The sequence below is a fragment of the Diplodia seriata genome, assembly GCF_021436955.1.
Source record: "Diplodia seriata strain FDS-637 chromosome Unknown scaffold_8, whole genome shotgun sequence".
NCBI classification, from domain to species: domain Eukaryota; kingdom Fungi; phylum Ascomycota; class Dothideomycetes; order Botryosphaeriales; family Botryosphaeriaceae; genus Diplodia; species Diplodia seriata.
In genome coordinates, this window is record NW_027117315.1 from 2177835 (window position 1) to 2204450 (window position 26616).

The 26616-nt window shown below is 58.1% G+C and overlaps 9 protein-coding genes across 9 annotated transcripts; 4 read left to right on the plus strand and 5 right to left on the minus strand.

The window, feature by feature from the left end:
- Window positions 1–579: 579 nt before the first annotated feature.
- Window positions 580–2300, minus strand: YLH47 (LETM1 domain-containing protein ylh47; the record flags this gene model as incomplete). The annotated part of the gene is made up of 3 exons (XM_066779679.1): window positions 580–1341; window positions 1394–1672; window positions 1725–2300. 3 exons carry the CDS (start codon window positions 2298–2300, stop codon window positions 580–582), a joined length of 1617 nt encoding a protein of 538 aa, XP_066630483.1.
- A 1062-nt stretch (window positions 2301–3362) lies between these two features.
- ADK2 (Adenylate kinase 2) lies at window positions 3363–4221 on the plus strand (the record flags this gene model as incomplete). The annotated part of the gene is made up of 2 exons (XM_066779680.1): window positions 3363–3525; window positions 3584–4221. 2 exons carry the CDS (start codon window positions 3363–3365, stop codon window positions 4219–4221), a joined length of 801 nt encoding a protein of 266 aa, XP_066630484.1.
- A 535-nt stretch (window positions 4222–4756) lies between these two features.
- On the plus strand, window positions 4757–6107 carry SNX4 (intercellular trafficking and secretion; the record flags this gene model as incomplete). The annotated part of the gene is made up of 2 exons (XM_066779681.1): window positions 4757–4867; window positions 4944–6107. 2 exons carry the CDS (start codon window positions 4757–4759, stop codon window positions 6105–6107), a joined length of 1275 nt encoding a protein of 424 aa, XP_066630485.1.
- Window positions 6108–6848: 741 nt separating this feature from the next.
- On the plus strand, window positions 6849–10181 carry AMS1 (Glycoside hydrolase, 38 vacuolar alpha mannosidase; the record flags this gene model as incomplete). Its single annotated transcript, XM_066779682.1, has 3 exons — window positions 6849–6976; window positions 7031–8801; window positions 8850–10181. The coding sequence occupies 3 exons, from the start codon at window positions 6849–6851 to the stop codon at window positions 10179–10181; spliced, it is 3231 nt and encodes a 1076-aa protein (XP_066630486.1).
- A 578-nt stretch (window positions 10182–10759) lies between these two features.
- Window positions 10760–12634, minus strand: NOP12 (Nucleolar protein 12; the record flags this gene model as incomplete). The annotated part of the gene is made up of 3 exons (XM_066779683.1): window positions 10760–11239; window positions 11298–12458; window positions 12515–12634. The coding sequence occupies 3 exons, from the start codon at window positions 12632–12634 to the stop codon at window positions 10760–10762; spliced, it is 1761 nt and encodes a 586-aa protein (XP_066630487.1).
- Window positions 12635–13527: 893 nt separating this feature from the next.
- SLS55_008272 (uncharacterized protein) lies at window positions 13528–15096 on the plus strand (the record flags this gene model as incomplete). The annotated part of the gene is made up of 3 exons (XM_066779684.1): window positions 13528–14416; window positions 14464–14533; window positions 14586–15096. 3 exons carry the CDS (start codon window positions 13528–13530, stop codon window positions 15094–15096), a joined length of 1470 nt encoding a protein of 489 aa, XP_066630488.1.
- A 1766-nt stretch (window positions 15097–16862) lies between these two features.
- On the minus strand, window positions 16863–18161 carry SLS55_008273 (uncharacterized protein; the record flags this gene model as incomplete). The annotated part of the gene is made up of 2 exons (XM_066779685.1): window positions 16863–16892; window positions 17532–18161. The coding sequence occupies 2 exons, from the start codon at window positions 18159–18161 to the stop codon at window positions 16863–16865; spliced, it is 660 nt and encodes a 219-aa protein (XP_066630489.1).
- A 279-nt stretch (window positions 18162–18440) lies between these two features.
- On the minus strand, window positions 18441–20426 carry SLS55_008274 (uncharacterized protein; the record flags this gene model as incomplete). The annotated part of the gene is made up of 3 exons (XM_066779686.1): window positions 18441–19230; window positions 19830–20320; window positions 20376–20426. 3 exons carry the CDS (start codon window positions 20424–20426, stop codon window positions 18441–18443), a joined length of 1332 nt encoding a protein of 443 aa, XP_066630490.1.
- A 947-nt stretch (window positions 20427–21373) lies between these two features.
- SLS55_008275 (uncharacterized protein) lies at window positions 21374–25249 on the minus strand (the record flags this gene model as incomplete). Its single annotated transcript, XM_066779687.1, has 1 exon — window positions 21374–25249. The coding sequence occupies one exon, from the start codon at window positions 25247–25249 to the stop codon at window positions 21374–21376; it is 3876 nt and encodes a 1291-aa protein (XP_066630491.1).
- Window positions 25250–26616: the final 1367 nt, after the last annotated feature.

Consider the following 26616-nt stretch of genomic DNA (forward strand, 5'->3'; position numbering starts at 1 on the left):
GTGACTGACCAGTGACTTGCAGCACCGCCGACCACTGTCGTCGACAACGGGCATACTGTAGTAGCCGACCGCGCTGTAGCCAGAGATGTGTACTCCATCGCCGGGTTGCGATCTTGAAGTGAGCATGGTGTTGCGGCTCTGCGCCCAGCGGCCCGCACCGCCCGCCACGACGGTTGCCGCTCGCCCCACAACAACGCCGCGACGGCCCTTCAGCGTGGTATATACGCTGTATCGCTCGCATAGGTAGGAAGCGCTCGCGACAATTTTTGTAGACGAGCTGTCTGGGTTGCGCTGGTGTCGACCCTCCGCTCGCTGGACTAGGGCATGGGCCTACCAACACTTCCATCCATCACCTCCGCATACCCAGGCTCTTTACCAGCGACAAGCCCTACTTTCGGACCAGCAATGAGTGACTACGCAGTCACATTTAAGGCAAGGAACCGTTTCTGGTAGACCTCTTGGCTGCGGATCCAAACATGAAGTTTTGCTGGACCAGCCATCGCCCCGGAGTGAGTCGAAAGCCTTCTATAATTGAGCAGAGCTAAAATCTATAGTCTAATATACAAGGAGAAAGGCAAATTAAGCCTTCTCAGCTTCCTGCTCAGATTTCTTGGCTTCGACCTTCGGCTTTTCCGTAGCGGCCTCATCGGCCTTCGCCTGAACCTGTTGCTTTTCCTCAGCCTCGGCCTCCTCCTTCTCGTCAATGTCCTTGTCATCCTTTGGTGTCGACGAGGCAGTCGCCTCAGCGCTGCTCCCCGATTGCTCGTTCTCCTCCTCGATGAGCTCCTGCTGCTCCTTCAGGACCTCAAGACGCTGCTTGTTGGTCGCGGCACCCTCGGCATTGTGCACCTCAAGCTCGATCTCGTGGAACAGCTCTTCCGGAATGCTGGAGAGGACAGCCTTCAGAGCATCAATTTGAGTCTCCATCTCCGTCTCCTTGCCCTGGCCGTACATGAAGGCGTTGCTCAAGACGAGAAGCGTTGACGGCACACCGTACTTGAGACGGAGATTCAGCCACATCTGGAGATCCTCCCGGAGACGAGCAGGGCTGACGCCGTGAGTCCGGAGACCACGGCTGCCGCACGCATTCTGGAGCTCGGGAACGGAGAGAGATTCGACGCCCTCGATGAAAATCATCTTGTCATCACGCTTGATTTGGCGCATACGGTGGCGGACCTGGTAGCGGAGGATGTTGTCGGTGCCGAAAGTGTTTAAACCCAGGTATTTGCAGATTCCAACGAGTTGAGGGCGGGACAAGTTGTCCAGAGTTAGGTCGTCCTTGAAGATCTTGCAAACCTTGATAACATCGGCCTGAGTAGGCTCCTCGCCAGTGCTGCGAATCTATTGGAATGTGAGCCTTTGTTCTCAGAAAGCAGCCACCTAGCAAACTCACCTTGCGGAAGAATTGGGTAAATTCATCGCGCTGAGCATTTGCAGCGCTGACTGGTAGACCACCTTCCTGCAGCGTGTGACGGAGAAAGTCGCTAACTTCTTTCCGGGTCGCGCGCATGCTGGTAATCTTGTTGTCCTTGGATTTCTGGCCCTCGTATGTGCTAGGAAGCATGTTGGGGAACAGCTTCAGCGCAACAGGCAGGAGCAGCTCAGCAAATGGGACAAGGACGAAAACAGAGAAGGGCACGAGACGACCAAGGTCCTGCACAGTACGGCGGAGCTGTGCACGATTAGCGGATGCGAATGTTTCAAAGTCCATGATCGAAGCATACCTGTCTGTTCTCGCGGCGCGTCAGCTCGTAGCCTGCTGCCATCTTCAGAGCCAACTTGGTACTGATCCTGACCTCAGTCCCGAGCAGTTTGGTGCCATCCCAGTAGTGATTGGCCTCCTTCTTGACTTTTTGCCACAGTGTGAGATTCTTGTGCTCCTCAACCTTCTTTGCGAGCTTCTTCTGCTCCAACTTGTCTGCTGTCGCCTTCTCCGCAGCAAGTTCGATCAAGCTTTCTGCCTCCTCGGCATTAGTCTTGGGGTGTGCGGTGGCGCTGTCTTTGGAGATTTCGACGTTGATCGACTCCTTGTCGACTTGCGACTTCAATGCGGACTGTGCTTTCTGCTGGTCTTCCTTGGGAAGGGGCTTCTTCGCCTGCTCGGCATTGAAGCCGGGCGGAGGGAAGTTGCCGCTCGACTGGGAGGATGTGGAGGTGTCTGTGGCATAGCCGTGTCTGGGGATGAGGATGGCGATTGCTGAGATTTCGCGGGGCAGCGATCTGGGGATTCTGCGCGGAGTTCTGGCAGCGCTTCTCAGGAGGATTGGCGCCACCCTGGAGGCGGAGCGGTTGAACGACATGCTGAGCGCAACTCAGGCGGGAAGAGAGCGACAGGCGGTGGCACGGAAACAGGTGGTCGAGGACGAGCGGCGAGTGTTGGGCGCGGCGGAGATGGAGACAGGCAATGCGACGTGAAGGAGGTGCTTCAACGTTTGCAGTTGTCAGCGGCAGCTAAGCAGCAAATTCCGGCCGCCAGCGAGGATCGGCGGCAGGGGAAGCGGGGCCTTGGCGCCTTCGTCACGCTTCTGGAACCCGCACGCCGCAGCCCCCGAGCGCCGAACTCTGCCCCGAGCGCGACGCCGCCGAATCGGGCTGCGCGCACTGGGCCGGAAGCCAGCGTGGCCCAAGGGTCTGCCGCCGCTGGCCGCCTACACGAGCGCGCGCCGGGCGATGTCGGAGTTGCGCGACGCATCGGTGAGAGCCAGGCCAGCCGCCGGAGCTGCTGCCATGGATGCGCTGGCTCTTTGTACCTGCCTGATAAATGGAGCCGTCTGGCCGGCCGCTGCCCCGGCGGTGCTCTCGTCCGTCTGTTGCTTTGTGGTCTGCTTGCAAAGCACTCCTCCCAGTTGGCTAGCCGCACGTGAGCAGCTTGCCCGGGCAGGGCGGCTTGCCCGGACGTGTCCCGGCGGGGCCTACACGATGCTGACTGCACACATCCGTCCTGCGTTGGCTCTTCACATGCAACTGGCTCGGCTGCTGCGGTGTTGTACTGATCACATCTCAGAAGAGAGGCGTGATGGTGTCAATGGCAGGCCGGTGATTCGAGGATGCATGACTCGCCGGGAACCCTCGGCTGAGCTCAACGCTTTCCCCCACCCCAAAGTCCGCCGCTGACGGCTTGCGCGATTGACTTAGCTTGCTCGCCTTTCGTGCGCCCAGCTCCTCCGTCCTTTCGTCCCGTGTTCCCTATTTCATTTCCTGTTTTACTACTACCCCGGACGACATGGTGTTCTGACCCGTTCTCGTGTGCTCTCTTTCCTGAAGGCTCAACGCCTTTGCTTTTCGCAGCACGGTCGCAGCAGTCATCGCCACACAATCTGTAATTACACCCTCACGCCGCACCACAGCATCCTCTCTTCGCGATGATCCGGGACCTGTCGAGAGCCGCGCGCGTCATTCTTGTCGGCGCCCCCGGCGTGGGCAAAGGCACGCAATCAGAGCGTCTTATGAAGCGCTTCCCCCAGCTAAGTTCCATCAGTTCCGGCGACCTTCTGCGCAACAATGTGCGCAACCGCACGCCTCTGGGTAGGTCGCCTACACACCGAGTTGCCACGGCCACCCTCTAATGTGAATTGCGCCGTAGGAATCCAGGCCGAGATGAAGATGAAGACGGGCGCGCTGGTCCCAGACACGATGATGGTGCGCCTGATAATCAACGAGCTCAATACCCGTGGTTGGCTTGTCCCGGACACCGTAAGGCCGTACCAGGTCAACTTCGCCTCGCCCGATGCGGAGATCCCACTTGAGAGCGTCGACGATGTCTTCATCCCCTCGCCGTTCAATACCTCCAAGTTCAGTTACTCTGATTCTCCCTCGGCCTCCTTCATCCTCGACGGGTTCCCGCGCACCGCCGCTCAAGCGAAGAAGATCGACGACATAATCCCGATCAACCTGGTCGTCCACTTCAAGACGCCAGTGGAAGTAATTCTTGACCGTATCTGCAACCGATGGGTTCACGAGCCCTCGGGCCGGGTCTACAACACCACGTTCAACCCGCCCAAGGTGCCCGGGCGGGACGACGTCACTGGCGATCAATTGACCAGGCGCGCGGACGATAGCCCTGACGTTTGGCTTGCGCGACTCAAGAAATTCGAGGAAACCAGCGCTCCCCTTCTCGAGCATTACGATAAAAAGGCCGTTCTCTGGGAAGTACAGGGCAACTCGAGCGATGAGATAACCCCCAAACTATTCACGGAGTTTGAAAGGAGGTTTGGGCTGTAGGCGCAAGAAGAACCAAAGCACGGATGAATTTGTCGAGGCAAATGTAACATATGGAAGCTTGGAGTTTTTTGGCGTTTGGGTTCCTGCCGCCGTCATATCGCGCTGGCTTTGCTCATAGCATCGGTCGTTTCCGAATTCCCTAGGGCTCGAGGAAGGAGCTTGTGTAGAAATTCATCTTTCCCAACAACTGACCATCGTGATACGAGACACGCAGGCAGTGACTAGTCCGCTATTCTAATCGACGCGGCCCGGCTGCGCTACTTTGATACACGGAGCGGTCGAGAAACGAAACGCCAGCCAAGCATAACTGGGCTGAGGCGTGAGCGTCGACATTGCTATGCCGGAGTGCCGGGGTCGATGCAGCCGTTGTTAGGTTGGCGGGCTCTCCGCCGCCAGTCAACTTCGTCATCGGCCCAGCACGGACACCAACCTCACAACACGCCCGCCCTGGATCTGCAGCCGTCCAGCTCCAGAGCCCAACGCCCCCACTGCAACACCTGCTTCCCGCCCATCCTCCAGAAACATCGATTTCGCCATGGCGGACACGGACTTCAGCGAAGGCATGCTCGAGTGCACTGTGGACAAACCGCAGAAAGAGAACGACGGCACCAAGGATGCCTACATATCTTACCTTGTTACAACTAGGGTACAGAATCCCGGATCGCCGCGAAGCTGCCTGACGGAACATAGAATGCTGACGGACCCTTTCCGCCTTGTCACAGAGCGATTTCCAGTCCTTCCAGCGACCCGAATTCAGCTCGCGGCGACGCTTCACAGACTTTGTCTTCTTGTGGAAAACGCTGAGCAAAGAGTACCCGCAATGCGCCGTGCCACCGCTACCCGACAAGCACAAGATGGAATACGTGAGGGGAGACCGGTTCGGCCCAGATTTCACGCAGCGGCGAGCGAGCTCACTGCGCCGCTTTCTCAAACGGTTGACGCAGCATCCGGTGCTCCGCCGCTCAGCCATCTTCCTGCTGTTCCTTGAGAGCAGCGATTGGAACCAGACGATGCGCTCGCGGCCTCAGCGCAGTATGAGCGGGACCAACGCAGAGCAAGTCTCAGGCGGCGTGTTCGACAGCTTCACAGACACGCTCATGGGTGCATTCAGCAAGGTGCACAAGCCGGACAAGCGCTTTGTGGACGTGCGCGAGCGGGCAGACAAGCTTGACGAGGACTTGGGACTGGTGGAGAAGGTTGTGACGCGCGTGGCTAGGCGACAGGGCGATCTCTCAACCGACTACGGCGACCTCGCAACGCAATGCCAGAAGCTGGTCGCATTGGAACCTGGCGTCGAGCAATCGCTTACCAGTTTCGCAACCAGCGTTGAGACGACAAGTCAGGGCCTGCGCGGCCTTCACAACCACACCGAACACGACTACCTGGGTTCTCTCCGCGACATGGATGCCTACATCGACGCAGTGAAGCTGCTTCTCAAGACACGCGAAAACAAGCAACTGGATTTTGAAAGCCTGACCGACTACCTGACCAAGGCTGCGGCGGATCGTGACACGCTCGCCAGTGCCTCGAGCACAGCGGCGCTCGGCGCATCTGGATTCCTGCGTGCCAAGGTGGAAGACATCCGCGGAGTGGATCATGAACAGAGCCGACGTGACCGCGTGCGCAAGCTTGAGTTGCAAATAGAGCGCCTGACGCGCGAAGTGGAGGATGCAAAGAGGACGTCTGAAGCGTTCGACGAGCAGACGGTCAAGGAAATCCAGGACTTTGAGCGGATCAAGTCGCTGGAGTTCAAGGACACGCTGGGAGACCTGACCGACGCTCACATCAACTTTTTCGCCAACACGGCAGAGACGTGGGAAGTGTTCCTTGAGCAGATGGAACGGGAGCAGAGAGATCAGGCTGAGGCGCAGGCCACCACCCCTTAGAGCGGGGTCAGGCCTGATGAAGCGAAACGCATGCGAGCTGCATGGCAGGGAGCATAGCTTGGAGTGGAACGGCGTTGGAAAGGGGGCATTCTTTTCTCGATGGATACCGGTTTGCTACGGACATGTCGACGCAGGCACTTAGATAGGCTGCCAGCGTCAAGCTTCGCAGCATTGATGGAAGTAATCGTTTACTGTGCATGCATGCTCTACGAATATAATGTTTCTGAACAACACCTTGCGCAGGAGCGAGCACATGCATAAAGTGAAAGTACGGCTACCTATGTATCAAGGATGGCTGCAGGCAGGAGCGTCACGAGACTTGGTCAAGGAGACGCCGGCCTTCCGCAGGTACCGCCCATCCATACGCACATGAATCCAGGCACGTCAATTGAAGCGGAGCTTTCAGGTGGAGCTATCAAGCAGCCGGACATATGCAATGCTAGCTCGCGAAGTCTACTGATGAGACAGAGCCCGTGGATGGCATGACGTGCGCGGAGCTGGCGGAGCAGGGCAGAGGCTCGCACAGGGCGTCTGGTGACCCCTGGGATGGCTGCCCGGGGTTAGCGGAGCGGGGTTGGGAGGTCCCAAGCTCCCGGCCTAGCGCGACACGACTGGCTTGGGAAGCTGCAAGGACATGCAGCTACCCCCGAGCTCCTGCCCTCTGCACCGCTCTCCAGAAGCTCCCCAAGCATCGCCCGCCTCCCCTCCACCATGGGCGGCGAAACACAGCTCCCCTCCAGAATGGCACCCTCCAAGGAGTATCCCAAGCTCGCGGCCGGCCCCGTGGGCAAGCAGATCCACAAGATCTACCTCGATCGCCTGCGTCAGTTCACCTCTGGCGGCCAGTACGAGTCCAAGGGACTTCTGCCGTGAGCCTCCCATTGACTCCTTATTCTGCAATTCATGTGCTCATGCCACGCCAGCAAGATCACCGAGGCCCGCGCTTCCGGCAGCGACCATGTCAAGCTGTCCGTCTACTCACCTCCCGACCTCACCCGTCCGACCTTCAAGGAAGCCACGAGGCACAAGTTCCGGCCCGCTTCCGTTGGCGAGTCGTTTGGCCCCAGCTGGTCGACCCATTGGTTCCGCATCCACCTGACTGTGCCCGACGAACTCCGCCACAAGAACCACCTCGAGTTTCACTGGGATGCCAACAACGAGGGTCTCATCTGGACCGAGGATGGCGATCCGGTGCACGGTTTGACTGGTGGTGGCGAGCGTACCGAGTGGATTTTGCCACAGAGTTACAGGGACGGCAAGGAGCATGTCTTCTACATCGAGATGGCTTGCAATGGCATGTTCGGCAATGCCCCTGGTGGCGACTCCATCCAGCCACCTAATCCAAACAAGTATTTCCAGCTGCACACGGCCGACATTGTCGCCATCAACCTGGAAGCCCGCGCTCTGTACATCGACTTCTGGATCATTGGAGACTGCGCAAGGGAGTTCCCCGGCGACTCCTGGGAGTCTCACCAGGCGCTGCAGGTATGCAACTCGATCATGGACGTCTTCATTGCCGGCCACGGCAGCAATGAAGCTATCAAAGAGGGCCGCAAGATAGCGAAGAAGTACCTAGGAGATAAGGTGGATTCGGCCGCCGTGTACGATGGTCCTCAGGAGTCCATTATAAGTGGCATTGGCCACTGCCACATTGATACCTGTTGGCTCTGGCCGTGGGCCGAGACCAAGCGAAAGGTTGCTCGCTCATGGTCCAACCAGTGCGATCTGATGGATCGCTACCCCGAACTGCGCTTCTGCTGCTCTCAGGCCCAGCAGTACAAGTGGCTGGAGCAGCTGTACCCTTCGGTCTACGACCGCGTGAAGCAAAAGGTCAAGGAGGGAAGGTTCCAGCCTATTGGTGGTAGCTGGGTAGAGCACGATACGAACATGCCTAGTGGAGAGTCGCTAGTGCGTCAGTTCGTGTACGGCCAGCGGTTCTTTGAGAGCCACTTCGGCCAGAGATGCAAGACATTCTGGCTGCCCGATACCTTTGGTTACTCCACGCAACTCCCTCAGCTGTGCCGACTGGCAGGCATGAGCAGATTCTTCACCCAAAAGCTTAGCTGGAACAACATCAACAACTTTCCTCACACCACGTTCAACTGGGTGTCGCTGGATGGCAGCCAAGTCATCTGCCATATGACTCCAGCGGAGACCTACACCGCAGAGGCTCACTTCGGGGACGTCAAGCGGAGTGTGACTCAGCACAAGTCTCTGGATCAAGACGCAACCTCTCTCCTCGTATTCGGCAAGGGTGACGGCGGTGGTGGTCCGACCTGGCAGCACGTCGAGAAGTTGAGGCGCTGCCGTGGCGTCAGTGATAACGTCGGCCTTCTTCCCCGGGTCAAGATGGGTGACTCGGTGGATGACTTCTTCGCAAAGCTCGAAAAGAAAGCCGAAGAGGGCACTGACTTTGTAACCTGGTATGGTGAGCTGTACTTTGAGCTGCACCGAGGAACCTACACAACCCAGGCCAACAACAAGCGCAATAACCGCAAGTCAGAAATCCTCCTGCACGACATTGAGTACTTGGCAACTCTCGCGAGCATCAAAGACCTTGTCCTGGGTGGAGAATCGACGTACAAATACCCCAAGGAGGCCATCGATGACATGTGGGAATCGACTCTGCTTTGCCAGTTCCACGATTGTTTGCCTGGAAGTTCCATCGAAATGTGTTATGATGATTCGGATGAGGTAATTCTGTACACATCCCCCCTGATTCAATTATTGACATAAGTCCAGCTCTATGAGAAGGTGTTCCAAACTGGCGATAAGCTCCTCTCAGATGCCTTGGACGTGCTTGGATTTGAGAAAAAGCCCAGTAACACTGCTAGAGTGGTCGCTTTGAACACTCTCCCCTGGAGCCGGAGCGAGATTGTCAAGCTCTCGAACAGTTGGTGGGGTCAGGTTGAAGGCCCCACTGGCATTCTCGCCGTCCAGCTTGCCTCGACGAATTCAACCGTTTCTATCAACGAAATCAGAAAGGATGTATACCAGCTCACCAACAGTCAGTTTAGGGTTGAGATCGACCAGGGTGTCATTACCTCCCTCGTCGACCTCCAGGCTAAGCGCGAGATCATCCCATCTGGCAAGAAGGCAAACCAACTAGTCATCTTCGACGACAAGCCACTCTACTGGCAGGCTTGGGATGTCGAGGTTTACCACCTTGAATCTCGCCAGGAACTCAAGCCGAGCCAATGGTCCATTTCCGAGAGCGGGCCTCACCGTGCCAGCGTGGTCATTGAGACAAGGATCAGCGACAAGAGCTGGGTCAAGACAACTGTCAGCCTCTCTGCTACCGTGGACGATCAGCCCTCGTATGTAGAGATGGAGAGCGAGGTTGAGTGGCATGAGTCAATGAAGTTCTTAAAGGTGGAGTTCCCAGTCGATATCGTCAACCAAGAAGCGTCGTATGAGACGCAGTTCGGCATCGTCCGCCGACCAACTCACTACAACACGACCTGGGACATGGCTAAGTTCGAAGTCTGTTGCCACAAGTGGGCTGATCTGTCCGAGGCCGGGTACGGTGTTTCCATCCTGAACGACTCCAAGTACGGCTTCGCAACCTGCGGCAACCTCATGCGCCTGTCCCTCCTCCGTGCGCCCAAGGCACCGGACGCGCACGCGGACATGGGATCTCACCGCATCCGCTACGCCATCTTGCCGCACTCCGGCCCCGTCGGCTCAAAGACTGTCAGAAGCGCGTTCAACTTCAACCACCCACTCAAATTCCAAGCGCACCCTGAGCCGTGGGCGGTCCAGGGTTTGCTCTCGACGTTCAAGATTGTCGGCTCCGACGCCCTCATTTTGGACACGGTCAAGCGTGGCGAGGACGACGACGACGTCTCGCGCGGCGAGCTGCCGAAGCGGACGGGCAGGAGCGTCATCTTGCGCGTGTACGACTCGCTCGGCGGCAGGGCAAGGGGTAGAATCGAGTGGGGCAAGGTTCCGGTCAAGAAGGCGTTCAAGACGAACTTGCTCGAGGATGACGGTGAGGAGTTGGACGTGGAGGATGGTGGTGTGGAGGTCGAGTTGAGGGCGTTTGAAGTTGCGACGTTCAGGCTGCAGCTGTAAGACAGTCCGCTTTTCACCAGCCAATGTGGATTGATGTAGATAGCTAGCTAGCAGGCGAATGCAATGTCATGATCTGTGTGTTTCTCGGGCTTCGACGAATGGAGTATGGAGTAGAGGATGTGAGAGTGGGCCAAATACAATTGGAGTGGAGCTCTCCACCGTGAGGATTCGGCATGTGACGTCTCTCCACAGTTGATGCTCATGATGAGGTGATACATTTTCGTCTTGCTTTGAGGGGTGGATTGGGATGGATGGAGGTAAGCGCAACATCGTCCGGTCTCGCTGGGCCTTTAGACTTCCACGGCTGGCCCCAGTACAACAGCCAAAGCAAATATCTGTATACAGATATACATTTCGAGATCATATCAAAGAATTTGTTTGAGAAGTGTCAAATTGTTTTGCAACCGACTGCGAGCTTGATGCCCCTGCTGACGTAACGTTTCACCCGTTTATTGAGCACCGTGAGAAAGGGATAGGTCGCCTCATCCACTGCACCACGCTCGATGAAAAATTCTTGGGACTTTTCGTTATCCTACGCCGAAACCCCGTAACAATGCACGTATGGGGGAAAGGGCTGCTTAGTCCTTCTTTCCTCCCGCAGCCTTCCATGCTGCACCTCTCTTGCTGCTTCTTGACGTCGGCTTCCCGCCCTTCTTGCCCTTGCCCTTCTTCCCGCCCAGCTTCAGGCCGGTCTTGCCCTGCTTCTCCGTTGCGCGATGGCCCTCGAAGACGAACTGTTCAGGGGTCTTGAACATGCCGTTGGCAGGCTTATCCTCCCTAGTCTTGAAGTCCCTCTTTCCCTCGGGCCTGCCCGCGGATTTGATCTTGGCAGCACCGGCCTTTCCAAGGAGTTTGGCTGCACGGCCCTGCATGGACCGCTCCTCAGCAGAGACCTTGGGGTTGTACACGCCCTTGGTCGAAACGGGACGAGTCGAGGTTGCCGAGTTGGTCTTGTTGCGCTTGATGCCTTTGGCGCGCACGACACGGAGCTTGCGCGGGAGCATGGGCGGGAACCTCTTGTCGTTGTACAGCAAAGCTGCTTCCACGGCATTCTCATCCTGCGAGCGTGTCAGTGAAATGCGCTCCAGCCAAAGTCGGTCCATATGGATTGCTTACCGTAAACTGCACATACGCGAAACCCTTTCCGACTCTGGTCTTGGGGTCGCGGATCACTCTGACGCTCTCAACAGTACCGACTTTGCCGAAAGTCCTCCACAGACCCTCTTCAACGTCACCAGGCTCCTTCTTTTTTCTGACTTCCTTCCCCAGCCTCTTTGCCTCGGCCTCTTGGATCATGCTCTCGTCATCGACGAAGCTGAGGTTGCCGACGAAAACGCAGCGGCGGTGGTCGGTCTTGGCGGGATGGGCAACCTCGTCGACGCGCAAATGGCGGTTCAACACCACGGTGCCGTTCAAACGCCTCGCAGCTTCCCTCGCAGCCTGGTTCGTTGTATAAACGACGTAGGCGTTTGTGCTGTGAGCCGTCTCATCCATGACCTCCTTGGTAGCATAGGCGGCCTTCTTGGGGATGAAGGTTGAAAAGGGAGTAGAACGGAAGCGGATCGAATCAAACTTGTGCGGAGGCTTATTCTCAGGGAGTTCGGACAGGAAAGAAGACATGTGCTTAATCAGCGTCTTCTTCGCCGACTTCTCGGAAATCGCATCGATCGAGACGTTTCCGAGGAACACGGTGCGCGAGGCCTTCTCCAGCTCGGTTTCGTCCTTGGGCCGCGAGGTTTGCGTCTCGTGCTGGGGTATCTCCGAGTCGGACTCAGCATCCTCGTCTCCACCACCGTCTGAGCGGACGTCCTCATCCGACGACGCGCCCTCGCCATCTTCTTCGGACTCGCCTGAGACCTCAGCAGCCTCGCCGTCCTCCTTCTTCTGGCGTTTGCTGCCCCTCTCGGCTTTTCTCTTGGCCTCTTCCCTGGCCTCTTCTTTCTCGAGCTTGCGCATGTACACATCCTCAAGTTCGTCTACGTCGCCTTTGCGCTTGCGTTTGCGCTGCGACTTCTCGGCCGCTAAGCTTTCGTGGACAGGGATTGCAGCATCCTCGTCGGAACTGGCGTCCTCTGCCGGGGGCATGACCGCATCACCGTCCTCGTCTACATCCTCATCCTCATCCTCCGGCAATTCCTCGTCAATGCTGGAGAGATCCTCATCGTCTTCGTCCGCTTCGTCGTCGTCGTCCTCTTGGTCGTCGTCTTCGGCTTCGGGCGCGGTTTTCGGCGGCGCCTGCAGATAGGCCTCTTTGGGGCGCGGCTTCGCGGGACCGACCTGGAAAAAGCATGAGAATTCAGCTAGGCGGGTTGTATGGAAATTCTGAAGCTCACGCTGGTTGCGAAGAGCGAGGCCAAGGTTGGGTCGATGGCCTTCTTGCTGGCCGTGAGCTTCAACGAGGCATCGGAGGCGGCAGGCGCGGCAGCGGCCTTTTTGGACTTGTCCTTGGCCATGGCGGGAGGTTTTTTCGCGAGGCAGATAATTGTCGCTGCTGGGCGCAAGAAAGAAACGCGGGCTGGGATCGGCGTTTCGACATTTTCTATCGCCGACGCGAACGCTAGCGGGCTTTCGGGCGGGCGTGTGCCCTGGACGGCTCCAGTGCAGAGCTGCGAGACGAGAGATCACCCGCCAAAACACTCCTCCCCACGCCCACCAGCCCAGAGCTTCTGGTGCCCTCCCGCTCAGCCATCCCGCCACACAGCTGTGTGCCCGTCTGCCCGCGCGACCGCGACATCTCGACCACGAGCCCCAGCTCTCCGCACCCTCACGCCCGCACCGCTCCCGCGCGGCCGCCTGTGCACTTCACCCGCAATCGTCCAATTTCGCCCGCCTGCCCCCGAGTGCCGTCCCGCGGCCTCGCACCGCTCTACACATCGTCTGGTGGGCCACTGACGCTGGCGCACCATGCACGCGCTGCCCCGGAGCAGTAGGAGCAGGTCCAAGACCGCTCCAGAGACGGGCGCAGCAACCACCACGACTGGTAAGTCGCCCTCTGCTGCCCACGCCGGCCATGTCTCTCGGAGGCTTCGTTGTCGCGCCGTGCCAGCTGTGTGGTAGCTCGCAAGCGCCGAGATAGCCTCTGTCCCACGTACGCCCACCGTCGCGACCGCCCACCACGTCATTGAGCTCTGGCGGTCACAAGCAAACCCACTCACGCATCGTCTCGCTGCTAGATACCGGCCACTCGACGCCCACACACGTTCCTGCGAAAGCTCCTACCCCCGAGCCTCTTGAGTCGCCAGAGCCCGCGTCGCCTCCCCTCCCGCGCGACGTGCCCCACCCGCGCAACAGCTCCACCGCCCAGGACACCCCCACGGGCACCGCCCCGGCCGAAGCTCTCGCGACAATGTCTGCCGAAACGAACGGCACGAACGAGCATGACGTCGGACAGAATGGGGGTATCGCCGATGTCGGCGACGAGGGCTCGAGCAGCCTCAGCGAGCCCGAGGAGAGCATCGAGGACCGCGACGAGGCCGCGTTGCGGGACGTCGCATCGCCCGCAGCCGACGAGAACGACTCCGAGGCGGAAACGGAGCGCATTGACAGCACTCCGCGCAAACCAACGCGCACGGCCACCGACGTCACAAATGGTTCGGAGGGCCGGAGCCCCAGCAAGCTAGCGAAGGTCGTCGTACCGGCGGAACCGGAGAACCTTAGCCAGAGCCCTGCTCTCCCTACGCGGCAACGTAAGGCCAACTCGGATGCCGACGACCTCAGCGACGAGGACGACGAGCTCCCTGCCGAGGACAAGCACAATGCCGAAGGCGACCCTGAGGACCCTGAGGATCCTGAGGACTCAGCTTCGCCCGAAGGTAGCGAACGCAAGCGCAAGCGATCGAGTAGCGCTCTGTCATCCATTGCGGACGACCTGGACAACGATCAGCCCGCACGGAAGCGTCCTAGCCCCACCCGGCCGGTCGAGCTGAATGGCGATCCTATGGACGTGGATGGTGAGAGTGAGGAACGCGTCGCCGAGGAGGGGGCAGACCACACGCCTAAGGAGAATGAGGAACCGCTTGCTGAGGGTGAAGATAACGAAGAGGCTGCGCAAGAAGCGACAAATGACGCTTCTGCTGGCTCGAAAAAGTCTAAAGGGAAGAAGGGGCAACGGAAAGGCAAGAAAGGAAAGTCTCACGACAACGAGGAACACGCTGCGACGCCTCAAGAAGCTGAAGATGACGAGGCTCACGAAGGTGAGCTCGAGGGTGAGGACTCGACGTTAATTGAAGAAGAGCGTAAGTAGCCGAGCAAGCATTAGCAAGCATTACTAATGAATGGCTAGGAGGCCGGAAACACAACGCCCTTGAGGAGCTCAACAAGATTGAAAAACAATTTTTGGCCTTCCAAAAGAAGTAAGCACTCGGAAAATGCCTGGGATGGAACCAACGCTGACCAACCGATTAGACGGCTGGAGGAACAGCTTGACCGGCTCTCACTCGAACTTGATCAGTTGAGGCGGCCTGACTCGACCCATCATGAATACCTCCTCATGCTGCAAGCTGTCGACAAACGCCGCGATGAAAAAATCCGGCAGGAGGATGTTCGGTTAGGATTGAAGAAGGACATACTCCGGAAGCAGTACGTGGCCATGCGCAACTCGGTACATGGCCAATATATGCACGATGCCGCCGAACTTCGCATGGACTATCTGTCCGAGTGTAACAAACGGGTAACGCAGCTGCAAAGAGAGAGACGCTATTGGGGAACAAACGAGCGGGACTACAGCGTCAAGTTCGCCCAAAAGCGGTCGCAGCAAGTGCAGCAACAAACGGCCTACAATTTGGAGGTGTCTATTCTCTCTGGCATCGCGAAACATGTCGGCTTCCCTGCCGCGCCTGACCTCGCTGCTGCCCGTGTCCCGGAAACGGACCAGGATCTGACTGCCATGGGAGTGAGTGTCCTCGTTAGTGTATAAGCCGATCGACCAGTGGCTGAACATCTCCTGCAGATACCGATCCGTCCAGTAGCACCGGCAGCCCGCCCAGCAGGGCCTGTCGACCCATCGCGTGCCGACAGAGCTGCCGCTGAGGAGCAATTTTTCGAGCAAAATGCCTGGGCCAACCCCCAGCACCCCGCACATAATCACAACAACTACCAAGCCCCAGGGTCTCAACAGCACGCAGTCGGCAATCCATTTGCAACTCCAGCCGCCCAAAGGGACCGAATCGATTTGCAAGTGCCGAATGGCTCGGCATCAACAATAGACATGCAATCGAACCCTCCATCCGGCACAGCAGGTCAAAACTCCTCGGCGGCACACCGCGACGCTTTATACGAGTCGCCAATCGTGCAGATGAAGCAAGCCGTGAACCGCACCACCCAAGGGAACAACCATGCGCCGCCGCCCGTCGAAACGACGCCAGTCCGCTCGGGGTCACACCCATCTCGCGAGCCAGCAGCGAATAACCAAGCAGCAGACTCGCACCATCACCGCGCAACATCAACCCGCGACATCTATGACAACCCGGCGCTGATGTCACATTTGGGCATCCCTCCTGGCTCCGGTGGCGCACAGTCAATGACGGGCGCGGAGGGGGGCGGCGGCCCTTCAGCAGCCGGCGCTGGCGCCATCAAGGACGAGGACGCGGGCGAGCAACTTCAGCGCGCGGCAATAGCGCAGCAGCAGCGGGCAGGAGTGGTTGGAGGACTGTTTCGCTGAATGAGACATATCTTTGTTGGCGCCTCTCTCTCTCTGACCTTTTCCCCCTTTCTGTCCCGCCTTTTCATTCGCTGCCAAACTCTTGTAAATTTACACCGTAGGGGGCATGGCATCAGCGTCTGGCGTTATTCTTTTCTCACTTGATTATTCGTGTGTCTCTTCTAGCGGGCGGGCGGGTGAGGTTCTCTGCGTGTGTTGCGTGAATGATCGAAGACATAAATGCAGGTTGGTGGGCTGGCGGTATATAGTCTCTTGAAGGACACTCTCTTTCCACCTCCTCTCATCTCTTTCTTTCCTTCTTTCCTTCTCTCTCTCTTTCTCTCTCTTGAAACGAAAGATCGAGGACGAATCTAATGGTGTCTAGCGGTGTGGGCGTTATTCGTAGGAGAAGGGTGGGGCGGGGATCTATATATTTGGCTTTTGTTTCTGTTCTCTCTTATCCCTTTTGGAGAGAAAACGGAGGGAGGGTGGGGTGTACTTGGGGCGGCTGTTAGTCCCAAATCTCTTCTTTTCTTTCTTCTCTCTCTCTCCTTTTCTCCTGGATGAAAAAGCAAGAGCTTTATGAGAACGTGAGTTACATACATGGATATTTGCATATCAAGAACATATTGTGCTTTGAACTGTGCCTCCCCCCTCCTTTTTTTTCACTGTACTTGAGTCTTCACCTCTTCGTAGTGTTTTCACACTTCCCTTGACGCAGAGTTTGTGGATTGACATGGAGGAGCCAGCGAAGTGAGTTGTTTTCCCTTTCAGGTATACATACGTGACGCGGGCCCGCCCGTCCTGTTGGACATCCGTTCTTCAATCTGGCTTGTTCTACATATTTACCACCCTGCAAACTCTTGTGGAGCCGGGATTGAGAGAGAAGAACTGTCCAAGAAACCCCTCGCAAGATCTATGGGCATGCCGTTGTTCTAAACGGGAATCTTGCAACTCCCTTGGTGTTAGGCTCAAGACGTAGTAGCTTTGTCTCACGTTCCAGAAGCATCTGACCCAGAGAGAGAGAATGACACTGATCATTTTCAGTTGAGGACTTGGCCCATTTCCTTCGTCTGTGTACCAGCAGCAGTATAAAAAAAACATCGTCCATCATCAACATTGTTAGAACAAGTTTTCTCAGACCGTTTTCCATCGTTAAACATCGACAAGCATCGACCTTTAGGGGGGAAATCCAAAAAAAAAAAAAAAGGGGGGGGGGGGGGGGGGGGAAAGAAAGAATCCCGACTGAACGTCATCATACAAGCACGGCACCCACACTGCCAACACACACAGACATAGACACGCGGATGGGTTAACGATCAGAGGAAAGGAGAAAAGGAGAAGAGAACAACACCGACGACAGCGCTCCATCATTCCGTTGGGGGAGAACAAAGACAGAAAAACAAGCAGATGAAAAGAGGAAGAAGGGAACCCTCAAGCCTGAGAAGAACTAGCGTTTTTGACGTGAATCCGAAGATTGTAATCAATGTTTTCTTCCGCCTCGCTCTCGTGCTTGCGACGGTCACAGGTCGTGCAGAACTCGTGCTCGCAGTCGAGGCAGCTCTGATAGAGAGACCAGGCGTAAGGGCCTTGTCTGCAGCGACACTGACCCAGAGGACACACGTTAGCTCCTTGCGCGAACAAAAACAGGTCAAAGGCGAGCAGTGAAGGAGAACAGCGCGGAGGTACGTGAAAGGGTGGCGGTGACTTACGCAGTAGAACAGAGTCTCTCCCTTCTTGCTCTTACTCCGCGAACGATGTATCCCCTCATCACCATGAGCACCAGCACGATTACGAACACGAGCACGGCTGTCATCATCGCCGCCGCCACTAGCAACCTCCATCTCTTCATGCGATCTTTTTGTCCCAGCAACAGCCATCGAGCCACCGCCACTCATATCGCCATTGTTCTTGCCCTTCGGCACCGCTAGTACCAAGACGTCCGCCTCCGTCGACCTTCTCAAAGCACCGCCTTCGCTCTCCATGTTGTCCTGCCAGTCACCTTCCCTATCCGTGAAGTCGCGCCGGTCCATCTCCATCTCTTTCTTTAGGATGCCTTTGCGCTTCTTGATCTCGACGTCCAGCCATTCGTTGATGCTCCTCGTCTTAAAGTGGGCGTCGATATGGTTGTAGCGCTCGTCCCATGCCTTCGAGCCGGGCTCCTTGAGCGGTAGCACGCGTTCGCAGAAGCCGCACCAGAACCGCGATTGGAAGTTTTCGCCGATGCGCCGGAGGCTGAGTTCAGGGAAGATTTCGTTCTCTGGGAGGGAGTGTTGGGAGCGGAGGTGATTGGCGAAAGCGTCATTGTCGTAAAAGAGGTCGCCGCAAACCTTGGGAGGCATATTGGAAGAGGCGGTGGAGTCGTTGTTGTCAGTCAACGGTGGAGGAGAGGAACGCGTCCTTATTCCATCGCACGGTGGCTGTTCGCATCGCCAGGCTACTTGTTCGTAGTGCTTCTTGTTTTCGTGTCGCCTCCAGTCATTCTTGCTGCCGAACGTTGAATAGCACTTGGAGAAAGTGCATCCATAGGGTTTGGTGTGGCGTTTCCAATGCTTGCTGTTGCAGTGTATTGTCAGCATAGGGAAAAGTATATGGAGCATGCCTCGCTGAGAGAAGAGTCATTACTTCTGGTCGCATCTACGTTTTGACACTCTCGAGCAACATGGGCATTCGAAGCCCTGCGACTTGCCCGCTTTGCCGTTTGGAACAGCATCCGGATTCTTTGCGAAGCTTCTAGAGAGCGTTGCTAGAGCAGTCTTGACCTCGGCTGTCGACATGGTGGTCTCTGTTCCATCTGGTCCTGGAGAACCCGGGGGCGATCTCGAAGTTTGGGCCTCTTTCGCTGCTAGGCCTTTTCGATGGCTGGTGGGGGCAACAATGTATTTGTTTTGACCCAGCTCCATCAGCGCTCTCAGAACGGCCTTGTTCAGCGACTCGTTGGCGGCACCACTGGCAATGCTCGAAGCAATGATGTTGGAGAACTTGCTGTAAAGCCGTTTCTGTCCGTCTTCCATGGCGGGTGCACATTTAGACGACTGGGCCTTGTTCGAACCGTTCTTGGAGGTTGCCTTGCTGGTGGGTTGGGAGTCCGCTGTTACGGCAGCAGTCGCTAGCTGTCTTAGCTTAGGCGCATCCGACGGTGAGATCCGGGAAGGCCGCTGATCTCCCGACATCACAAGAGGCTGAGTGGAGTCACCTTGGTACTGCTGGAAATCGCCTTGTTCCCACTGGGACTGCCTTGCATATGTATGAGATAATGAGGATTTCCCGTCCGGGACAAGACTATTGGACCCGTCGTCATCCCGGCGCTGGTTTATCACCAAATCGGGAGAGTCTTTGTGGTTGGCCACATCCAGATTACCAGACTTTGAGTCTATCCCGGCCAGAGCGTTTTCAATTGGCGACACGGATCTAGTGTGAGACGGACTCGGGTTAAAGCATACAGAACTGGTTCCTATTAGCGCGGTGGAGCAGCCGTGTCGACGCCCTGAGTGCGTACCGTTGGATCAAGTCGTTCTGATTTTGTCCCTTGTGCATCCTTTGCACATGCTGTTTGAAATTATCTAACCGCGGCCATATTTTGTCCTTGTTCTTACACCGATCGGCAGCACATCGAAAGGACTTTGTCAAGCCGGGAATATTGTGGACGCTCTTTTTGTGCCTGTCGAGATCGTTGGTAGTGGCAAACCCCTCTTTGCGAGTGCAATCGGGTTGGTCGCAGGTATGGGGTTTCGTGTGCTTGAGCTGGTGTTTCCTGCATCATGCGCTGTGAGCGGAGAGAAAAGCAGCCACAGACGGGCTGTACGCACTTGTAGTCCGACCGACACTTTGCAATTTCTCCACAACGGGGACATTGCAGTTGTTTTTGAGCACGGGTCGGCTGGGAAGCCGAACTCAGGTCTGCGCCGTCGGCGGTGCGAGTCTGAAAGGACGGAGCATCATACGAGGGGGAGCTATCCGCGGTGGCTGTGAATGGGAAGCTGTTTACTTGCACAGGCAGAGCGGCGCACTCTCTATTGTAGTCGGGCGGCTCTGCGTTTGTGTTTACGACAGACTGTGAGGCAGCGGCTTGAGAGGCATAGCCCGAGTCCGAGATCTCGGACGGGGGTGCATCCCTATAGCTGCTGTAGTCCAGATTGGGCACTGGCACAGTCAGCGTGGCATTGGCCGTAGAGCCGCCGGCCTGGTTGGTGGCGCGGACACTGTTCCACGGGCCGTCGGCATCGTGGTAGAAATTGGCGATGGGGTTGGAGTAGGCCACGCCGGTGTCGCGTGCGGACGCGTAAGGCCTGTGGCCGCTTAGCAGGGCCTGGAGGTTTTGGTCAATTGGCGGCGTGCCATGGAACGAGCCTTCGTAGCCAGGGTAGGTGTAGGTCATGGGATGCCGTTCGCCGGTTAGGATGGCCTGCATGCCGGGCTCCATCTGCTTGGCGGCGGATGGCGGAGGCCCAGCGCGGCCATCAAACGGGCGGGGCGGAGCACTGATGGGGCCATTGAAATACTGCAAGCCGTCAATGCGGGCACGCCGGGGGAGCGGGTGGGAGAACGCTACATACGGCAGCCCCGGCCTCGTAGGTCGTGTAGGCCGGGTACCCGTTCTGCGACATGGCGACCTGGCAGGTGGTCAGCGCCCGAAAGCACAAAGTCACGCCGGGCAGACCAACGGCTGCTTGGCGCAGGACTGCACGAGAACCGCGGAGGAGGGCGTGCGGGCGCGAGAGCCATGAAAGACGGCCGCGAGCGTGGTCAGCCTCGGGGCCGTGGATTGTGCGGGGAGCAGTGGCAGTGGCAGTGGCAGTGGTTGCGAGCCGCTGGGGGCATTAGTACTCGCGGCCGCCCTCACCGCCGGGGGCTCGCGGGCTTAGGAAGCATGCGTGGGTCGGGCGGGAGGCCGGTGTGACGAAAGGGCGCGGCGTGGGCGTGGGCGAGGGCGAGGGCGAGGCGTGGGCGGGCAGAGACGCGGCTGCGGCTGTGCGAGATGGGTTGTGCAGCTGCAGCGAAGAAAAAAGCAACGGCGGATCTCAGCCGGGAAGGAGACACAGGCATGCATGCTGATGCGGCCGGGGTCAGCCAGGCTTGGGGCAGCGGCTGCCGGGTGACGCGAGAGCCTTGCTGCCTGCTGCCTGCCAGCCCAGTGCTCGCGCCCTCGCCCTCCGCCCTCCGCCGCCGCTCACTGTCGCATCGCCGCCCCCGTCATCTGATGCTCCGGCCCGCCGCCAACCTACGGCCGCCAGCAGCTCTGCAGCCAGCCGGGCGCCAGCAGCCGCGGCCCCAAGCGTGCCGCCCGCCGTACCTGCAGCGCGGCCGTGAAGATGAAGATGGGGGCCAAATACGCGCGTGGGGGCCGGAATGCGCATCACTGGCCACGTTCGCAGCCATAGCATGAGAAAAACTAGATTCCTATTCGTTGGTCAACCACCCTCATCTCCTGCTGAGCACGGCCGTTAGAAGGGAATCATCCATGAGCCCCGGGGATATCGTAAAACCAGCCAACAGAACACCCTCGTCCACCTCCCCTTCTGAATCAAAGACGCCCGCCTCAAGGAAAACTAAATCAATATTCGTACCCAGGATAGCCCTGTTGCTGCCTGGGGTATGATGACGGCAGTTGCTGGTACGGCCCGTTCACCTGCTCGCTCTGCCCCGGTCCCGCCATCGGCATGCCGCCCGCGAAGCCCGAGCCGAGCGGCCTGTTGTAAGCATACAGGTTCGTTGGCAGGTCGCTGCCGAAGGGCGCGCCCTCAACCGGCGAGTGGAATACCTGCCCGCCCTGTGCGAAGTCCGTGATCGGCGTGATCGCCGGAGGGTAGCCGTTGGATGCGTACTGGTTGGGGTCCAGTCGCATGCCGCTCGCTGCAGCCGGCAGCGGGTACGACCGCACTGTGAAGCTGGATGCCATGTTGCCGCCGTACGACACCGCTGCCTGAGGCTGTTGCCGAGGCTGAGCCCCATAATGCTGGAACTGTGGGGGCGGGTATGTGTGCATGCCGTTCGACGTTGCGGGGGCGGGTGCATCTTGGTTGTAGCTCGAGTAGCTCGAGTTGGCGCTGAGACTTTGGCTGTTCTTCGAGTTGCTGTCTGACCCTGCCGGGGCTGCCGACGAAGAAGCCCGTGGTCGATGCGTGTGTGGCTTTTCCACAGGGCTGATGATGCTGTCTGCAGAAACTTGGTTGTTCTCCACCAGCCGGAGGATCGGCAGGCTGATCTGCTCAAGGTGCTTTGCCAGATGGACCGTCAACTTCTTCGAGCTGGGGCAGATATTGTCGCAGAACCGGCACGACTCCTGTCCTGGTTGCCAGGGTGTATCCTGTCGGCAGACTTCCACCAAAGCCCAAATCTTGTCCGACATGTCACCGGGACCCCCCAAGACATCCTCCCCTGCCTTCCATGCGCGCACATCGATCTGGATATTGCTTGGTGCATTTGTCGCGTGGCCGACCTTGGCTTTTGGGTTTGGTACCTTGTGCTCACGTATAAGATGCTGCACGAAGTTGTCCTTGCGGTAGCACACATGCCCGCAGCCTTGCCTTTCACAGATCCATCTCTTGAGCTGACGGTGTCTTTCGTCCTCATGTCTGACCCAGTCGGCCTTCCGCTTGAACGACATGGGCTCCCCGCAGTTCGGGAAGGTGCATGTAAACGGCTGAAGATCTTCGTACACATGTTTAGTCCAGTCCGAGGGCTTGTGGAATTTCTTAACCTTGAAACAGAGCGGACATTCGAACTCGGCCGGCATGCGTCTAACAGGAGGAACGGGGAAACCGGCCGGGAGCGACTTCGGTATGATAGTGCCTTCCTCCGATGTGTCAAGCTCATCGTCGGACGAAACAACGATCTGAAAACCAGCAAAAGGTGCTTCGCCCTCTTTCTTATTCGCGGGGGGAGGAAGGATCTTGGGTTGGCCACCCAGAGCAGTACAGAAGCCCTTCGACCCACAGCTCTTCTCTTTGACTGCCTTTAGGTGTTTGACCTTGAGATCGAGCAGCTTCTTGTATCGCCGATGCTGCTCCTGGGCTATTCGCTCAATCATGTATTCGTCGACTCGTGGATTGAGCAAGCGTGCGTGAGAACGGAATCCTTCGATTGTGGGTATGATGGGGTCTGACCGGACCTTGAGGTCCATTGTAACTCCGCCAACATCGTCAAAATCGGCATCGTCCTCATCTCCACTCCCCTCGGCTCCACGAGGCCCGGGCCTGGAGGTATCGGTCGTGTTTGCGGGTGTCACCAAGGACAGGGTTGGCGGGCCACCGTGCGTTCGCATGAGCTCCGACAGACCTGGCGTTTTACTGCCGATGTCACTCCGGCTCCTACTTCTTCGTATGCGGTTCTTTGCATATGTGAACGGTGCAAGGCTTCCATGATCCTTGAAAAGGGCAGTGGGACTAGTGTCGTGCTTGGGGGACTTTGATCGCCCCCAGCTGCTTGTGCGCTCAGGTGGTACGATGACTGAGGTCTCAAGCGAAAGCGCAGGGGGTGAAGGTGCAGCTGTCCCCTGCTGCGAAGGATGGCTTGGGTGGCTACCTTTGCGTTTGAGAATGTTACTGGGATGGCGCTTCAGATTGTTCAGCAGACTTCCTTTCCTCGTTCGTGTCTTTTCCTTGGGTCTGTTCGCTTCGGCATTTGGACCTATGTCCTTCGAAATTCCAGCAGCGTGACGTATACTGCCGATCTCTGATTCGCTCCTGCGGCGCTGCGAGCCAACAGTCACTGCCAATGAGGCTGTCTCCAAGTCTCTAGCGCGCTGGTGGAATTTCATCATGGCGGCGTTGGACGTATCCGGTTGGTATTTCACCTCGGATGGTTCCGAAGGTCGTGGAGCATCACGCCATGGGCTAACGTACGGTGGGAGGTTCTCGTCTTGCGTGGGGCGCGGCATGCGCGGAAAGTAGGAGCTTTGATCTCTATCATGTTCGACATCGACTTGAGCTGGTGGGGACTCTGGGCCATCACTGGCGTCATCTCCTTCAGAAGACCCAAGATCTTCGTCTTCCGATTCGACGTTGAGATGCACGCCAGGTCCTGGAACATTGAATGGAGGAAACTGGACACCCAGCCCTGCCCGAGGGCGAGATAGAATGTCGTTTGTGCTGCGTGCCCTGCGGCGTCCGACTGCCGCTTGTTTCTTACGGCGCGGTCGGTTCTCGGGCCCACCAGCTTCACTCCCCACTTCACTCTTCGTGAGCCATTCAGCGACGTCGTGGTTTCTTTCCTCCATGAGACGCTGATCTTCCTGTTCTTTAAGACTGGGAACATGTTGATCCTGCATGTCCTTCCGCTCATCAGGGTGCACTCCAGCCTGTCCAGAGCTGGCATTGCGGATCCATGAGCCATCCTCGCCACGTAGCGGTGCCGGTACCTGTGCTGTTCGTATCGGAACCTCTCGTACAAACGACTGGTCAGACTCGTCATCATCTGACTCTACCAAGTCGTGTGGGGAGAGATGATTGCCGGATCGCTTGTTACTGAGACTACGGTTAACATCTGCGCGGGCCGGTGATTCGTCTCTGCTATAGTTCTCGATTCGGACAACAGGGCTTGGGAAGTTCGTCGAGCGGTCCTGAGGAACGTCAAGAAAGCCGCCACCTGGGCTTGCCGTTAGCGCCGGGCTTTGTTGCTGCTGTGGTATCGGCATGCCGTGCGAGTGGTCCTCCATACCAGGCGTCAACGACCTTGAAGCGGAATCACCGTTATCGCCAAGTGCCGAGCCAAGAGACGGGTTCGGCAAGCACTCGTTGCTAGAGCCCGGGCTTGAGTGGGTCGTCAGACAAGGAGATACCAAATGCGTGGGCCCCCCGTAGCTTGTGGAGAAAGTAGGAGCTAGAAGGTTGTTGTTGGAAGCGTTGACACTGCTGGGTCCGGATGAATGCTGCGAGACCACGGAGCTGTCGGGAAAGCCGGCATTGAAGGTGTTCATGGCACCAACAGAAAGGAATTCCATGTTCACCTGGGCTTCAAGAAGCTCGTCGTCGAAGCCCGGAGTGGTGTACTGGCTGATGTCGTTGTAGACGGGGTCTGAAAGAAAGGTCTCTGGCGTGGTGTGCTCGTGATAGGACGAAATGGAAGGCGACATGTTGTTAGCGGAGGTGCTGAATGAGGGTTGCGCCATTTGCGTATCCTGATACATGTTGCTTGGCTTGGGGGGTTGTGTTTGGGAAAAGTCGGGGGGCTGCAGGCTCATGGAGGTGTCATGACTGGGCATGGACGGGAGAGCGGCCATGTCTTCTGCGGGCGAGTGCCGAGAGGTGCGGCTATGGGAGCTTCTGCTGCGCGAGTGGCTGGGGCGGTAGAGCGGGTTGTGGTACGCCTCGGCAGCAGCAGAGGCGGAGTAAAAGTCGTTCATGATGTCGGCGTGGGTGTGCGCATTCTTGTTGTTATTGTCGTCGTCGTCGTCGGAGTGGACGGGGATCACTGGGCCCACCAGGGACATGGCAGATTTAGCATCTAGCCGCCGGTAGCAGAGGCGCGCGGGACTATCCAGGTATCGGGTCGACGGTGCGCGCGACGATCTGCACGAGCAGTGGGTGCGGCGGCGGGGCAGGCACCGAGAGGGGGCGGGCGGCAGCGACGCGCAACCGAATACTTGCTCGAGGAGAGGTGGATGGCGGTGCGGACAGCGGCAGGCCGAGTTCAAAAGAGAGCTTGCGGCGGGCGCTTGTCGTCGGGCAGGCGATTGGCGAACTGGCTGGAGGGATAGGAAGCCGCGGCTCAGTCAGGCACAGGCGCGCTGGGCAAGGATGGCGGCCGCTTTTCTAGAAAGCTGAAGCAGGGCAGGCCGGCTGACGGCATGTCTGGAGGCGACACAGGCAGTGAGCTCCCAGTTCACTCCCGCCGCGAGCAGACCGGCCGAGAGTGTCACAGCACGGGCGCAGCGGACACGCGAGGCTGACGCGAGGCGGCGCTGAGCAGCTGGAGCGCTGGAGCGCGAGCCAAGACATCGCGCTGCGGGAGCCTGCCTGCGGATCCATCAGGCGCCATCGCCGTCGACAAGCTCTTGCGCAGAGCTCGTGGCCCGGCCTATGTCTGCGAGGCAGACTTCGCGCCGGGCGAGCGACGTCAAGGTGCAGAACGGCCGGCTCAGCCACCGCACAGCGCTGCGGGCGCGAAATGATGAAACCCCTTCGGAATTCAAAGCCACGCCTAGCGCAGCAGGATCCGCCCTGTCCTCGACTGCGTGCCTAATGAGGCTCTCCAATTGCCGCTGGCTGGTGGAGCCGGCAACCGCAGCCGGCCGTGGTTTGACGATCCTCGACAGCATGATGGGGCTCGCGACTCGCCGCGCGCGAGATTGCCTCTAGGATCTCTCTCCAGGGCGGTGCACCGCGTCCAGCCTCGCTGCGCCCAGCTCGTGACAGGCGGGTGGCGGTCCCTAGGGAGGTACTGCAACGGGCGCTCCCAAACCGACGTCGGCTCTGCCCGCGCAGCAGCCGGCAGCCGGCAACCCCACGCGACAGCGTTTCAATCCGCCGCGCGCTGGACACATAGAACGTTGCAGTGATGTGCCTTGGCTTCGTCACGAATGGCAGTGGCAGAGCTTCTGCTGATCGTCTCGGGACTCCAGCAAGTCTACGCGGGCGAACGTTTGAGGTTCTTGTGCGGCGTCGCAGCTCACAGGCCAAGCATTCCACATGCAGATAAAAATGGCCCAGAGCCCGGAGATGCCGTGGCGGCTGTTGTGGCCGAGGGTCTGCCTAAGGCATCAGCGCAGAGCGAAGTCGCATCCTCTCCGCCGAGGCGTTCGCCCTAGGGGCACACCAGATCTGTTGCGCGCATGACACGGCCCGTAATGCTCCGCTG